The following is a 17,294-nucleotide window of genomic DNA, read 5'->3' as shown; positions in this document are numbered from 1 at the left end:
CAGTCAAGTTTGTAGCACTTCATCAGGAAGGAGTGGCGCATGAGTGGTGGCATCATGGATTGGTCACTCTCGGTCATGACCAAGTGACCTCTTATGTTGAGTTCACTGAGAGACTCATTGATCGTTTCGATGGGAAGGATCCTGAGCTAAACTTCAAAGATCTAGCTCAGCTAAAGCAAACGGGCACGGTAGACAACTGTCACTGAGTTCCAAAGGCTGTCAGTATTAGTCATAGACATCTCTGAAAGACGTTGAATTGTGTTATTCATTGATGGGCTAAGAGAGCCTTTGAGAGGTTGGATCAAAGGGTTCAACCTGGGTACACTCAACGAAGCTATTAAGAAGGTGCATGACATGGCCGCATCTTCCTCCAAAACTTACGTAGTTACACCAACACCATCCCCACAAGAAGACAAAGGCAAGGAGCCAATTCAGGAAAAACTTTAGTTTGATGAAGATTCTTGGCAAGAACTCCGAAGGAAAAAGCTTTGTTTCATGTGCAAAGAACCATGGGGTCCTAGTCATCGCAGCCTTGGGAAGGGAAAGATTCATTACATTGAGGTGATGCTCGATGACGATAAAGAACAAATACCTGCAGCGACTGACGAAGAAATTACCCAGCAGGAGAGAATAAATACCCTGATACAAAAAAGGGGGCTCCATTGCTACCCTCACTACACCAACTGGAGGTGGTATCTTCAGAGTTCGTGGCACACTTCACAGAAAACGAGTCCCAATCATGATTGATAGTGGTGCCACACTCAATTTTATGAATTCATTTTTGGTCTCTAGTAAAGGCTTGCACGTAGTTAAGCACGAAGGATTTGAGGTTAAGGTTGCAGGAGGAACCTTGTTACCTTGCACTCATGTGATCCCATGGCTACAAATTTCCATGGGAAACTATACCTTGGCAGATGATTTCTTTGTCATAGATCTGGTTGATACTGATATCATTTTGGGCATTTAGTGGTTGGAAACTCTTGACCAGTACACTCAAAGTTTCAAAAGGATGGACTTTTCATTCGAGACGGATGACAAGAAGGTGTTGCTAAGAGAAATGTTAAATAAAGGATTGAGGGAAGTCACAATCAAGAAGGATTCGGCCCCAGACACTGCAAGTAAAAACAAGATAGTCAACACCTCACCGCATTCCTTGGATAAGTGGCGGGCTCATCTATTGGCCGAGTATTCCAAGAACACTTTTGCATGTGAGTTGATGCATGGTTATATATGCGATGAAAGATACAATGTTATTGATGACATCATTTACTTCGACGGGTAGATCTACTTAGTGCCTGACTCAGAACTGCAGGAGCTGATTACGGAAGGTTTAGATCCGGGTTTGCGTTTGCTTGAGGACAAGCAAATTTTGGGACGGGAGGATTGTAATATCCCCATCATAAAATAAATGTATTTAATTAATTTGTGTAACGGGCCGATTGATTTAATTTATCAAATTATCTTGGACCCATTTTTTATTTTGTCTTCGTAGTTAGTGTCGCCGTCGGCCATCTTTGTACACCCACGAAAAGTTTCTCAACGGGTATTTAAGCACGGCTTATAAGTAGTCTTAGGTACGCTTTTGGATTATTTTCTATGTATTGCAAATTCCTGTTGGAGTTCTCTGTTATTTGCCATTTCGGAAGTGAAAGACCTTCCCTATTTGGCTTGTCTCGATTTTTGTGGGAATCATCCCTCACCTTATTCCGTCTGTGTATTTCTTGATTTGATTCTGGCAAATATCGATATATATTTTGTGGAGCAACTTTGTTGGTATCTCTTGTTTGCATGTCTGGATTTCTTATCAAATATTGTTCATCTTCGGAATCATACGCAGCCCATTGACAGTAACTTCCCGACAAGCCATGACTTGCAAATTGTACCTTGTCACAACAAGGCTACCGTACGGACTGATCCTGTACGGCCTCGGCTAAATCTATTGTACAGCCTTGGTTGAAGCTGCTGTACGACCTTGACATCGTATGACCTTCTTGGCCTTGTGTATCATAGGCTTCCCCCCTGTCCGTACGGTCAGATCCCAACATACTGTATGACCAATAAGGTACCATACGACCTTTTTCATCCTGCACATTAACAACGTACGACACACAACCTGAGGCACTGGAAAGACTACCCGAGGCACGGAGGAGAACATCTCGAGGCACTGGAAAGATTGCCCAAGGCACGAAGGAGAACATCCCGAGGCACTGGAAAAACTACTCGAGGCATGAAGGAGAACTCCATGAGGCACTGGAAAGACTACTCGAGGCATGGAGGAGAAATACTTGAGGCACTGGAAAAACTACCCGAGTCACGGAGGAGAACATCCTGAGGCACTGGAAAGATTACTCGAGGCACGGAGGAGAACATCTCGAGGCACTGGAAAGACTACCCGAGGCACAAAGGAGAACATCTCGAGGCACTGGAAAGACTACCTGAGGCACGGAGGAGAACATCCCAAGGCACTGGAAAGATTACTCGAAGCACGGAGGGAGAACTACTTGAAGCATTTTGCTACTGGGAGCATACGATAAGGCTACCTAGGTAATTGCCTACGGATTGAGATCACTTACAAGCCGAGTTCACCTTAGGAACATTACAATATAACACTCCTCCCTGCCCCGTCCTCCCCTAGCCACCGTCCCCTAGCCTTCCCCTCGCTGTCTCGAAAATAGGCCCATTTTCTCTCCATCTTGAAAACTCGTCCTGCCGTCCTGAGTTACCCCAGTACTAGGGTAACATTGGGATAATCATCCACCATCTTTCTAAGCTTGCGTGGATAGGGGATATCTAGGTAGAAACCTTAGGTGGGATCTGTTCTTTTCAACTCATTCTCAACCCTTAGGACATCATCAAGCTTAGTTTATCTACAGCTTCCCCCTCAGTTATAAGATTTGTAATTAGGTCCACTTGGGGTGACTCCCTAGTGTTTGGCAACACATGACCCTTGATTTCTTTTAAGGTGTTCCTTATATAGCCCTCTGGGTCATACATTCTATAAGGAGCTGTCGACAAATTATAGTGGCGGAGGAAAGCATGAATTGGTCAAAGGATTCTCTTCCAATTGAAAAGTCTCCTATTCTAAAAAACCTACACAAAAATGTTCCCTTATGCACTTTATGCCCTAGGTATTCCCTATTTACCATAAATAACTACCACATGAATTCAATGATGGCCTGTCTAGGAGGGATATATTTGGGTAGTATATGGGGTGGCTGGGGGCAACCATAGACTCTCATGAGGGAGAAGGTTGGGAACAAGAATATATCACCCCAATTATGGTCTAACTTCTTATTATCAGGTAGGAGGGCTAGTCTCAAAAGACTTTAATACCTCAGGAGCCCTAAAGAAACTAAGGTCTAGCATCTTCATGATTACAGAGCTAAAATTATTAAAAACTGAAACAAAGTCAGAATAGTGATAGAATGTGTCCCATACTTGTGTCCATAGTTGAACTGGGAGCTCTCCATTGGCATCAGATGTTTGATCAATAAAATCTAGGCTAATATACCCCACATTCTTGTATAAAATCAAGTGCATCAGCAACGAATAATGGTGGAATTTGAAATTCCCCAGTTCTCCTCTTTGTGCCAGCTCAATGTTTTCTTTCATCTTCTCTAGGATATAATCTACATAATCATATTCCCCACCACGATATGCATTCGGGACATCTCTGGCCACAATGTATATTGACCCATACATTATATCAGACCCATCTTTACCCACTACCTTCTGAACACCATGCACATTCTTTATGAAATAATTCTTGAATTTGTCCAGGGGCATCATCTTATCTACTTTCGTTGGATAATCCCCAACCTTCTTGAGGTCCATTGGGATGTGTTACATCATAGTTTTCCCAGTGTAGGCCTTGGTATTCCTTTCAAACTTCCCTTGAAGTTCACTTAGGTCCAATGGAGAAGAAATTGAAACAAAGGTTTCATACTGTTATGAAATTTTCACACATGTCAAAATTCAGTTCTAAACAATGTACAAGTGGAAGTAAGGTACACATTTCTTATACATTTGCATTCAACTCATATTTATTGCCGAATCATATTTCATTTTGAACAAAGAATAGTACCAAATGTCCTTTGTGTTATTCATCAAATGATAAATACAATTGATAAAATGAAATCACATGTTGAAAGTAAATGCCTCTCACACAATTGGCCATGAGAGTAGCCTCTAATCTATTGACATGTATGTCTATTTTACGAAAGTGCATAAACATGAAAGAAAGAGAACAAAATGAGAGGGTCGAAGGGAACTAGTCATTGCCTCTAATGACTTGTCATGCTACCTTGCTTCTGTTCTGCTTGTCCACTGCCCCAAACTATATCTCCTCCAAGTGTTTGAGTCCTGCATACGTAAGAGAATGTATTAAATCCAATGGATGTAAACATTGATGGAAGCACCTCACCTCATGCATAAATATTTTGTGCTACCGTCATGTCATGCACTTGCATAAAACAGAAACATCTACCAACATTAAGAGGCAATCATATTCACATTAAATTTTTATTGCTAACATGTTTGCTTCCTGTGCAACATCCTATCTCTTATAGGTATGCTGATATAACTGTAAGCTCTCATGAGGGTTAATAAGCCCGACATGCTTATAAGGGGTAAGATCGAAAAAGCTCATAAAAAAAGTACAATAGGAGTATTAAAGGGACATATTCATTTCTGAAACCTTTTACTTTTATAACAGATGAATACTGCTGCAAAAATCATAATAAAAAAGAGATATGAGAGGGACAGATTTTTATCTGAAACCTTATATTTCATATGACATATGTGATTGGTGCTGATTTATTTCTTTTTTATCAAGTGTCACGAAAGAAGTATAAGAAGGCAACACTCAGAAATGACAAAACATGGAGATGTGATAAGTGCAAGCTACAGGACCATCAAATGGGCAGTAAGAACATGTATACAGCTAAGTGAAATGCATAACAATCATGCACAAAGAGCAGTGAAGAAACTATGCCATGCTACACATTTCAAGGGTCTAATTCCGTGAAATGTTTTCCTCATGTACATGAGGAGTAAATGATCCCACAATGCACTTGCATATTTGAACATAAATTGCAGAACAATATTAAGGAGATCAATCTGTGTAGGATACACAATAGAGAGGAGAAATCTGACTTTTCAAGCCCTACATTTCTAAAAATCGATAAGTCTAGAGGCAGAAATTTCGTAGGAAATAAAGAAAAAGAGCCCAGACTATTCCTTTGTGATGATTATTTAATATCAAAGTAAGAAATTCAAGAAAACCTTGAAGGACATGCTTATTTTCAGTTATCAAAGAGGTAAAAATCAAATTCCCCAAGTTTCCTTCTGTAATTTTGAACCTATGATCATAGTTCCATATGCAAGGAAAAGGACAAAGATATATCAAATGGAGCAATAAGGGCCCTTTGGCTGTGGGAATATAAAAATGGGAATAGGAATACTTATTCTCGAATAGAAAATGGGGTTATGTATTCCTATTCTTGTTTGGTTCACCCAAAATTTGATGTGGAATTCACGGACTCAAAATTTTATGTTTTCTAAAATGAAAAAAATTGGAATAGGGATACCTATTCCAATTCCACCTATTTAGGTGGAATAACAAATGCTCATTTTTTGGCCAAAATTGGAATACATATTCCAATTTTATTCCTATTCCAATTCCGATTTGGTGCATCCAAATAAAGAATTCAAAATTTTAAGAATATACATTTGCCTATTCCACTTCTATTCTCGTTGCCAAACGGGCCGTAAGAGTACAAAAGTAAATACTTCAAGTTTTCATCTACAGAAGGGTTCAAAGGAAAATCAAGTTTCTTTTTTAAAGATATGGCATCTTTCAAAAGAAATATACAGCAGCAGCTAAGTGAAGAAGCATTTGAAATTCTTACTAGAGGCTTTAGTCATGACATAAATACAAGGGAGCTTTTTTTCATTTTCATGATACCAGCTCACAAAGCACAGATTGAATGAAGTTTTTGTATTTCACATACAAAGTATAAAGCAACTTATACAACGTCATCTATAGGAATATCCGGGAAAGTCATAGGGAATCACAATTACTCAAGGATTGTGGGTTTCCAAACATAAAAAGAGCCACAATATGGAGGAAGCCAGAAGGATTAACATGTACAGAAGCATTGGCAAAGTGATTTTTAGAGTTAACACCCATGTCTACTTGTAATGTCCTCTCTACTAGGGTTGGTAAAACCTGCATAAGTAATAGTTAGAATCATAGTAATAATAAATCTTATTATATTTTCCTACCTTCTAGTGAAAATCCAAACCTTAAAAACATCTCTAGATCGGGTTTCTAACCCTTAGTTATTCAATTGTCTTTTCTAGAGCGCACCTTTTAAGGTTCACATATGCATATATTGACACCATTGTAATGTTCTTTCCATTACACCCCCTCAGGTATGCTGGTCAGACGAAGATAATTCTCGTATACCAAAATTATAGAGGTTGTATCCATTAAGTAGTGTTTGGCCAAATGGGTATTACACCCATCTCTAATACCAACACTTATATCCATCTTTGTGTTAGCCAAATAGGTAGTTATACCCATCTCTGATACTGACAGTAAGAGTTTGCCATTTATTTCATCGTATCAATCAAATAGAATATACACCCATTTCTAGTACTGAGATATGAAGTTATAATCTTATATGGCATTCACTTATCCTTTCACATATTAATCCCACTTATGTCCTTAATAAATAAGTAAAAACATTATTGAAATTATATACTGAAACAAGTCATCTTTACTTAAGATTCACTTGATTAAATAAATAAAAAAATATTTAAAATTACGTGAGTTCCCCCATCCCATATATTTTATATAGTGTTTAATATGTATATGTGCAACTATATGTGACTCCATACCAATAAATAAATAATAAGTTCCTTACCCTTCTATTTTTGTGACCAGTTTATGACATGCTCGACGATCATACTAGCTATGATTGATGTCTTTTTTTACAGTTGCGTCCTTATTGGTGATGCCGTGGATCTTTCTTACAAGCAAGTAGGTGAGTGAGACCGCTACTACTTCATTGTCTCGTCTTACAAGCTTTAACTTGGTGAGTTGGCAATGTGATTGATGCGAGGGTTCGTGATTCCCAATGATATTAGTGTTAAAGGAAGCCCGACTAACTTTTCTCCATCCTTTCTATCCACGTGTGGTGGCTTTATATATATGTTTCCGCTCTTACTTAGCAACGTGACCCATGGCCGCGTCGCTCGACATAGGTGATATCTTGTACTTTGTGTGTTTATTTGTCACTAATGGATTATGGTTTGACCTATTCATTTGGTTCCTTTTGTTATTTTAACATTTGAACATAGTTATTAAATAATGGTAATAGTCCCTAAGATCTTTCAATCATTATTAAAATCACCTTGTTTTTTATAATTAAATGATAAATTATTACCAATATATGTTATTGCCCGTATGATATGTAATGATAATTTGTACATTCTATTAGTATTTTTTAGTTCAATTGAGTTCCATTGCAATTGCCAATATGATATATAATGATAATTTGTACATTCTATTAGTAATTTTTAATTCAAATGAGTATAATTGCAGTCCTTACGTGTCAAATTTGCTCCTCAAGCAACTGAAGGGTTTCTTCTTTCTCCCAAGTAGCATCTATTTATGGTAAGTTTCTCCACTTGACTAAATTTTTTGTAAATGTTTTGTTCCTTAATTGCTTTTCTTGAGCATCCATAAAAACTTCTAGTATTAGAGTGATCTGTCCATCATCTGAGGGGGTAAGTTTGCACAAGCCGCTACTCGTTGCCCTAGAACCTTCTTAAGTCTAGACACATGGAACACATTATGAGTCTTACTATCTTTGTGAAGTTTGAGCTTATAAGCCACTTCTCTAGTCTTCTTCAATACCTTATATGGTCCTTAGAATCGAGGCTTGAGTTTTTCTGCTCCATTCCTCTTAATTGAGGATTGCTTATATGGTTGAAGTCGCAAAAATACTAGATCTCCAACTTTAATTGACCTTTCTGTGCGCTTCTTGTTTGCATAGATCTTTCGTTGATTTTGTGCTTGACATATATTCTCTTTTAATATTTTAATAATATTTGTACTTTGCTTTACAAAATCTTGTTTTCTCGGTACGCTACTTTTTTGAGGGATTAGACTTCCAAAGGAGGTAGCTTCATATGCATAGATTGGCTTAAATGGGCTCATTCCTATCGACATAGGATGGGTGGTGTTGTAGCAGTATTCTCCGAAGTGTAACCATTTAATCCAAGCCTTTTGTTGTCTTGTAACATAGTTCCTTAGGTATCACTTATTGACTACTTGTGTCTAACCATCTGTTTGAGGGAGATAACTTGTGCTAGGAATCAAGGTTGTTACTGCTAGACGAAAAAGTTCTTGCCAAAACTTGCTGAGGAATTTGTTGTCTCTATCACTTATAATGTTTTGCAGAAGTCCATGGAGTCAGAAAACTTCCCTAAAAAATAACTGCTACTTGATGTGTTGTGTACTCCGCGGAGATGGCAAAGAAGTGAGCGTGTTTTGTAAGTCTATCTATTACCACAAATATACTGTCCTTCCTTTGCCCCTTTGGGAATCCTATTATGAAATCCATCGATATACTTTCCCACTTTTGGTTTGGAATGGGTAAGGGTTGTAGTAATCCTGCTGGGTGTGTTAGCTCGGGTTTATTTTGTTGGCAACTCATGCATTCACTTACATATTTTAGTATATCTTTTTTTAAACCCTTCCAAGAATATTTCTCATAACACTCTTATATGTCTTATGGTATCCCTGATGTCCCTGCCTGGGGACTGTCATGATACTCTTTAAGGATGTTTTCTTTAATCCTTGATTGAGGGGTTAAGTACACTCTCCCTTTATAAAGGATGATAGTTTCACAAACTCTAAAATCCTCATTAGGTAGATTTCCTTCCAATAGTTCCTTGGTTTGGGGATCTTGGATGTATTCTGTTGTGATTTCTTCTCTCCAATCCTTTTAGATATTTGTGATAGTATTGATGTAAGGCCTTCTAGAGAGAGCATCAACGACTCCATTATTACTTCTTTTTACATATTCTATATCAAATTCATATGCTTGGATCTGACTAACCCATTTTTTTTGACAATTGTTAAGATCTTTTCGATTTAGGAAGAGTTGTAAGATGTTATGATCTGTCTTTACAATAAATTTCCTACAGACCAAGTATTGATGAAATTTCACCAAGGCATGCATTATAGCTAACATTTCTTTATCATATATAGAGTATTGTTTTTTTGCATCTGTTAGCTTGCGACTATCAAATGTTATTAGATGTTTCCCTTGCATAAGTACTGCTATAATTCCTTGTCCTGACACATCACACTGTAATTCGAATGGCTTGGTAAAATTTGGAATAGCTAAAAGTGGACAAGAGCACATGGTTTCTTTAAGTTTCTCAAAATCTTGCTGTGCTAATTTGTTCCATGTAAAAGCTCCTTTCTTTGTTAAATTTGTGAGCGTGGAAGCAATTTTGGGGAACCCTCTTAAAAGCGCGTGTAGTAGCTACATAGGTCCATGAATCCCCTGAGTTGGGTGAGTGTTTTCGGTCTTGGCCATTCTTTAATGGCTTTGATTTTCTCCTCATCCACACTTACCCATTTTGCATTGATTCTGTGTCCTAGGTATATGATTTTTTCTTAAATCAAATTCACATTTTAAAAGCCTTGCATATAGTGATTTTGTTTACAAGATCTTTACAACTTCTTTGATGTGTTGGAGGTGTTCTTCCCATGATTTGCTGAAGATAACTAAGTCCTCGAAGAATATTAGTAGAAATTTCCTGAATTACTGTTGGAATATATGATTGGTACATGATTGGAAAGTCAGTGATGCATTGGTGAGATAAAATGGAAGAACCAAGAATTCAAAATGTTTATAATGGCACCTAATATCAGTTTTGGGTACATCTTCCTTGTTCTTATTTGGTGATACCCATGTCGTAAATCAATTTTTGAGAAATAACACGCTCTATGTAACTCATCCATTAGTTCATCAATCCTAGGAATAGGATATCTGTTTTTTATAGTTTTCATTATTTAATGCTCGGTAGTTAATGCACATTCTCATGTACTATCTTTCTTCTTGACCAAGACTATTGATGATGCAAACGGGCTATTGCTGGGTTGGATATGTCCCATTTCTAATAATTCCTTGATTGTTTTTTCTATTTCTTCTTTGAATTTATGGGGATGTCTATAAGGAGTGGTTATTACTGGTTTCATTGTTGCTTCTAATTCTATAGAATGTTGAAATCCTCTTTTTGGTGAACCCCTGGGGGAATTTCTTCAAAGAATTTTTTGTATATTTTTCATATAAGTTGGATATCTACATGGATATTTTCTCCCTTTGGATTTGCTTTATCTAATATCATACATTGTGCAACCCATCTCCCTTGGTCATGATTGAGTACTTTTGTCATTTTCTTGCAGGAGACCATCTTAGGGGAGCCATTTGGTATTCCTTTTAATGTGATTTCTTTACTTTCATGTTAGAAACAAATATTTGAATTAGGGCTGTCCATTATGAACCACCCATGGGAATTTATCCATGGCATTCCCAAGATAATATCATTTTGAATATCTGTCACATATAGGTTTCTCTTAATTGTGTGCCCTCCTAGGGTGACTTCTAATTGGAGTACTATCTTTGTACAATTGCCCATGGATCCATTTCCAAGAGCCACCTTGAAGCCTTTAACTTCTTGTGTTTTTAGTTTCCTCCTTGCTAGTAAATGTCTCCCAACGAAGTCATGTGTGGCTCCGAGTCCAACAATGCAATTATCCTTTGTCCTTTAACTGTCCCACTAAGTTGAAAGGTCCTATTTTCAGTTTCTTGGGTGATGATGGCTAATATCCCATGTTCCTGTTCCTCATTTTTTTCCTTTTTCCCTGGGGTATCATCATCACATATTTCTTCTATTCTATTCATTTTTCCCTTTTTACGTTGATGACTTGGTTTTCATGGTTTTTTGCATTTAAAGCATAGATTCTTTTGAAATAGCTCTTCTTTCTTCTGACATCAGTGTTCCTCGCAGATATCGGAAAGTCTTTTTGGCCGGTCTCTCCTAGGCCGTTCATTCCGAAAGGGTGCCTTGGTTCCAAAATTCCTAAGTCCTTTCGAATGGTGATTATACTCAATTTTCTTCACCTTCCTGATGGCTACCTCTAAACCCTGTGGCTCAAGGGGTTTTACTTGTGCTTTAACGAAATCTTTAAGTCCTATAAAAAGATGAGTGAGTTGGCTTTGAGATAGATTTGGAACCATTACTGATAGGTCTTGAAATTGATTTGCAAATTCTTCCACTAAACCTAATTGTTTGAGGTGAGTTAGCTTGTGGAAGTACCATTCAAGATCTCTTTGGTCAAACCTATGCATCAATATTTGAGTGAATTCGCTATAGGTGGCGATTTTCTTGTGTTCTAAGGAAGTTTTTCCATAGTGCCGCCATTTGTGGGCCGATCCTCTTAAATGAAGTATGGGGAACTTAATAACGCCTTCTTCGGTCATAGGACTGTATGATAAATATGTGTCTAATTTTTGGATCCATGATTGAGTAGTTTCTTCTCCCGAACCATTAAAACATGGGAGCTTTACTTTATTTACTTTCTCTTGAAGGTCTGTATCTATCTGATTTTTCTTGTTATTTTCCATGCTTTTGGTTTTGTAGTATTCTTCAAAGGAAATAAGTTGTTGAATGTTTGGCTCCAAGCTTGCAAATAATTGTGCAATTTCTTCCACACTGTTTGCGGTTGCTTCTTCTATAGGAGGTTCTCTTCTTGGAATGAATGAGGGAAAGGTATCTTGTGGAGCTAAACCTTGAGATGAGGGCTCATTTTCCTCATGACTAGAATGACAATCCCTCTGTGGGTTAGATCTTTCACTCTGATCATTACTGTTGCTTAGCTTTTGTATAGCTTCTAGTAGTAGTTTATTGGAGTTTTCAATTCTTTCATTAGTTTGCTACATAAAGTTTCTTATTTCCTGGGCGAGTTGTTTGGCCATTCTCTTTTGTAAACTAACCAAGGTTCCATAGGATGGCAGGATTATGCTCTGATACCATTGTAATGTCCCCTCTTCTAGGGTTGCTAAAACTTGCATTAATAATAGTTAGAATCATAATAATAATAATAAATCTTATTATACTTTTCTACCTTCTAGCCTAAACGCAAACCTTAAAAACATCTTTAGATCGGGTTTCCTAACCCTAAGTTATTCAACCGTCTTTTCTAGGGTGCACCTTTTAAGGTTCACATATGCATATGTTGACATCATTGTAATGCTCTTTCCATTATACCTCCTTGGGCATGCTGGTCAGATGGAGATAATTGTTGCATACCAACATTATAGAGGTTGTATCTATTAAGTAGTGTTTGGCCAAATGGGTATTACACTCATCTTTGATACCAACACTTATATCCATCTTTGTGTTAGCCAAACAGGTAGTTATACCCATCTCTGATACTAACATTATTTGTTTGCCATTTATTTCATCGTACCATAAATGGAATATGCACCCATTTTTGGTACTGAAATATGAAGTTATAATCTTATATGGTATTCATTAATCCTTTCACATATTTATCCCTCTTATGTCGTTAATAAATAAGTAAAAACCTTATTGAAATTATATATTGAAACAAGTCATCTTTACTTAAGATTCACTTTATTAAATATATAAAAATAATGTTTAAAATTACGTAAGTCCCCCATCGCATATATTTTGTATTGTGTTTAATATGCATATTTGCAACTATATGCGACTCCATACCAATAAATAAATAAGAAGTTCCTTATTCTTGTATTTTTGCGATTGGTTTATGACATGCTCGGTGATTGTATTGGCTATGATTGATGTCTTTTTTACGGCTGCATCCTTATTGGTGATGCCGCAGATCTTCCTTACATGCGAGCAAGCGAACAGGATCACCGCTACTTCCTTGTCCCATCTTCAGGCTTTAACTTGGTGAGTTGGCAATGTGAGGGTTTGTGATTTTCAATGATATCAGTCTAAAAAGAAACCCAACTAACTTTCCTCCATCCTTTCTATCCAGGTGTGGTGGCTCTATATATATGCTTCCGCTCTTACTTAGCAATGTGACCCATGGCCGCGTTGCTTGGCATAGGTGATGTCATGTACTTTTTGTGTTTATTTGTCACTAATCGATTATGGTTCAGCCTATTCATTTAGTTTGTTTTGTTATTTTAACATTTGAACATAGTTATTAAATAATGGTAATAGTCCCTAAGATCTTTCAATCATTATTAAAATCACCTTGTTTTTTATAATTAAATGATAAATTATTACCAATATATGTTATTGCCCATATGATATATAATGATAATTTGTACATTCTATTAGTAATTTTCAATTCAATTGAGTTCCATTGTACTACCAAATTTTTTCATAGAAATAAGTTGCTGCAAACAAACAAGAAGAGACACAGATATTTCTCCCTTCAAAGTTTATTATCCACCATTTCTTGCAGACAGACAAAATATAAGGGAAACCCCTGTAATTTGCCAAGGGTAAAGTTAGCAAAGAATAAGGAAGCCTTTAGCAGCAAATACACAAATAATATGAGAGCCTAGATGAAATTTACTATAGTTCTCATGATTCTTTCAGAAACTGGAGGCCCTGTAAGAAGAAAACACAAGTACCAGTAAATGTAGAAAGAAAAGGCAATCAAAACGCTTGTGGGTATGATTGTATCGGCAAACAAAAGTTTGATCATCCTCTCCTGTAGCAAAATGAAGGAAAATAGAGGATGTGCATGTTTTTTTGAAAATGCCTCGTGATATAAAAATGCCTAAACTAATGTAGAAGACTCCAAAATGGTAGCCTGATTCATGGTGAAAGAACCAAGAAAACAAAGATGAAGAAACCGTGTATTAAAAGGAAGGAGATGTGTATCGAACAGAGAATCATGTTTTTTGAAGAGGAAGCAAGAAAACTCCAAGTCCATAACAACTTGCAACTGCATGATGAAGAGTCATGGCAGTGAGAAGACCTTGTCGTGGCAAAATAGACTTTAGAATGGCAAGAAGAAGTGCCCAAAACCAGGCCCGTGAAACTTAGAGTTCTCAGTCAAATCCCATGTGAATCAATGAAGGCTGATTCGATAACAGTTAAAAAGACTCTAGAATGGCGATACTAGAAATTAAGAGGCCTGCCATCAAATAAACCCTAGTTCATGATAATAGCCATGTAAATAGCAAACAAGAGCCAAAAAGAAGAAATGAGCAAACTCAAGGTTGAAACGACATGAAGAAGAAGTGAAATGCAGAAAATGCTCCATGACTGACGGTGAGGGTTTGATGGCAAAGCCACTTTCGTTTCTTCAAGATTTTAAAACTATTGAATGAAGAAAATGACTTTGCTTTTGGCCTTTTTCTTGTTTATCCCTCAATTGTTTTGCAATAAGATTTGGGGTCCACTTTTGTGTTTTTGGAATGTATTTGTTATATGTTAATATGTTAATATGTAACTTTATATTATTTAGTTTATATGTTATTATGTTAATAAATTTATTATTAAATTGTTGTATATTTAAAAAATGTATTTATTATTATATAATTGATGATTAATGAATCAATTATTCAATAATAAATTTTGATACAACAAAATAATGGTTAAAGAGGGAGATTTGATTTTTGAATTCAAATTAGTGATATTAAAGTCATTTGTTGACCAAGAGTTTCAAGGGGTAGGTGGCGTTCCTAATTGCCAAGATTTGAGGAGTTGGAGTTAGTTTCAAAATTGTAAGTTGGAGACTTCTAAATGATTTACTAGTGGTGGCATATTGTAATTGCCATTTGTCCTAGAGGGTGTCTCAGACTTGGAGTTTTAAGTGATGACTTTGGAGTGATTTTTTGAGGTTCTTTGAGTTCTCCTGGAGTTGTCATCATGGACACTTGGTGGAGGGAGAGTTTCAGATTACTGGGACACGTTTTTGGAGTTGTTAGAGCCCTTTTCCAAACAATTTACTCTAATATCCGATCTGCACTCCTTGATGTTTAGGGAAGGTTGTTGAATTTGACTATTGTTATATACTTTTCATTTTAATTAGAAAGGGTTCAGTTTTTGGAGAGCAGATAAATGCATCAGTTTTTGGAGAGTAGATAAATGCATATGTGACAGAGGTTTGTCCTGGGCATTTTCTTCATTTTTTGGATTGTTCATGTGATGATCTATCGTTCTTTTAGCCTTTGAGCATAATATAGTTTCTTGGACACTTTTTTGGAGAAAAATCTGGTCATATACTTGGTGGTTGATGCTACTTGATGTGTTTTGCTCAAAAACCCTTTTGCTAATGTCTCATTTCTGCATCTTCCACAGTTAATCTATATTATTCATAGGTCATGAGTTGTGCACTTAGGTGATGTATTTGAATATGATTAGTTTCCTTTCACAATATCTATTTTGAGCCTCCTCATTGAAATATTTATATGTGTAATGGTTTCTTCAAAAGTGTGTTTGGTGTATATCTGTTAAGGATGTTCATTGTGTCAAGATATAACATTGATCTGCATTGTTTATTTGGTGTATCACCTCTTTTCTGCATTTTATTCGAATTTTCCGTTAAAGGTTCTTTCTTTTCCTTTTTCAATCAAGTTTACAGTTTTCCACTAGGACAGGTGAAATATCAAGTTAATACCATATAGGAGCCGGCCTAGAAACGAGAGGTTCAATCATTTTGTAGTTTACCCACAACCTCATAGTTGTTCCAATGTTACTCTGAAATTGCTGAAGTTTTAGGACCTTGGCATTTGGGTGTAAATTTTGGAGGTAACACAGACTTCGTTCGAGTCTGAAGAATTATGAATTCTTCCAAGTTATTACAGCATAGAGATTGGCAGTCTTCATCCATAGGCCATGATTGATTTCAATCTTGCAGAGATTGATGATTAGCAGCTCGATTTTAATTTCAGAATTGTTTGCAAGGGCTGAAGACATTGTGAAACACAAATAGCAGCACTTTAATAAGTCTGTGTTTGTAATAAATAAGATGCCACCGATCATTAGGGGTCATGATAGCTGAAAGGAAGGTGGCATTTGGGGTTTTTGGTGGCTCGTCTTTGTATGTTGGGTGTTGCCCATCCGTTTCCCATCCTTGAAGTTACTGAGATACTTAGTTGTCTGTTAATTATATTATGATATAATTTATTTATTTTTAATATTTTAATTTTAATTTGATTTGTTAATAAATTTTATTTAAGGAGACATTACACATCATTTAGTGAAAGGTAGAGTTTGAAGACTAGACTCACATATAAATTAAAGAGGCTCAAAACATGTTGAAAGAAATCCCTTGGTAAATTTAATTAAGAAACAATTACAAAGGCACAATCGTCTTCTTCAAGAAAACTCAGAACACGATCCTTGCAAACTTGGCAAATCAATTTGATCTCCTTTAGCATACGTAACAAGACATATAAATAGACATTTAAATGAAAGCTAGGTGTAACAAATTCCATTGATACACAAATAATGTTTGGAATGAAAATCTTAACTTCTTGATGAGTAACAAAGCAGCATGAGAATTACTATTAGCAATTCAAATGCAAACCTGTACAGTATACTTTTTACAAAGCTTTCTATGAAAATCGATGAAGGTAATTAACATACGTTCCAACGAGTTTTGGATAGGCCATTTTCTTAAGGAACAAGAAGGGTGACTGCTTAATAAAGACAAAATATTTAAAATGGCCAAGCAATATAGGAATATTGAGTATCTTCATGGTGAGATAGTTGTTGGAGTCCAATTTTTATATATCTCTGTGTTTGTAAATAACATTATACTAATAAGATTGATTCTTCCATGGTGACTGGAATTTAACATTTACACATACAATTTATCTAATTTCAGATCTTGATTTGCATTGATGAACTCATTAGTATATGAATGATTTTGCAGGTCTGTCCATTGCTAATTCAATGTCGTCTTTTCTATGATGGTTATGCTGTCAAAGGAACATTGCTTGTTAATAGAACGGTAGGCCTCTTTCATTGGACAATCTTTCAAAATATTTAGGTATGAGTTTCTAATTTTTTATTAGGGGATGCATTTTTAGATGCTTTAAATTTTAATTAGTTTCTTGAGTTTATAGTTTGTTTTTAGGTAGAAAATTTATCTTAAATGATACCTTATCATGAATTTAAGGCCCATTGAGAAACATAATAGGCTCGCTCTTTATTCCATCTAGGTTTTCCACGTGATCATTGATGTCTGTGAT

At 36.3% G+C, this 17,294-nt stretch overlaps 1 protein-coding gene across 11 annotated transcripts in view; it reads left to right on the top strand.

Moving 5' to 3' along the window:
* Nucleotides 1-17,294, top strand: part of LOC149552173 (putative RNA-dependent RNA polymerase 5) — a 249,254-nt gene that overhangs the window by 52,285 nt on the left and 179,675 nt on the right. For all 11 annotated transcript variants that reach the window (XM_089787677.1, XM_089787673.1, XM_089787675.1 and 8 more), the window contains one exon: nucleotides 16,976-17,053. In XM_089787677.1, coding sequence (XP_089643803.1) covers nucleotides 16,976-17,053 — 78 coding nt within the window. The remainder of the gene's footprint in view (nucleotides 1-16,975; nucleotides 17,054-17,294) is intronic.

This window comes from Cupressus sempervirens, chromosome 6, assembly GCF_028749045.1.
Source record: "Cupressus sempervirens isolate cs-2001-9-10 chromosome 6, ASM2874904v1, whole genome shotgun sequence".
NCBI lineage: Eukaryota > Viridiplantae > Streptophyta > Pinopsida > Cupressales > Cupressaceae > Cupressus > Cupressus sempervirens.
The sequence above is the reverse complement of the archived record's forward strand: the minus strand, read 5'-3'. Positions and strand labels throughout refer to the sequence as shown.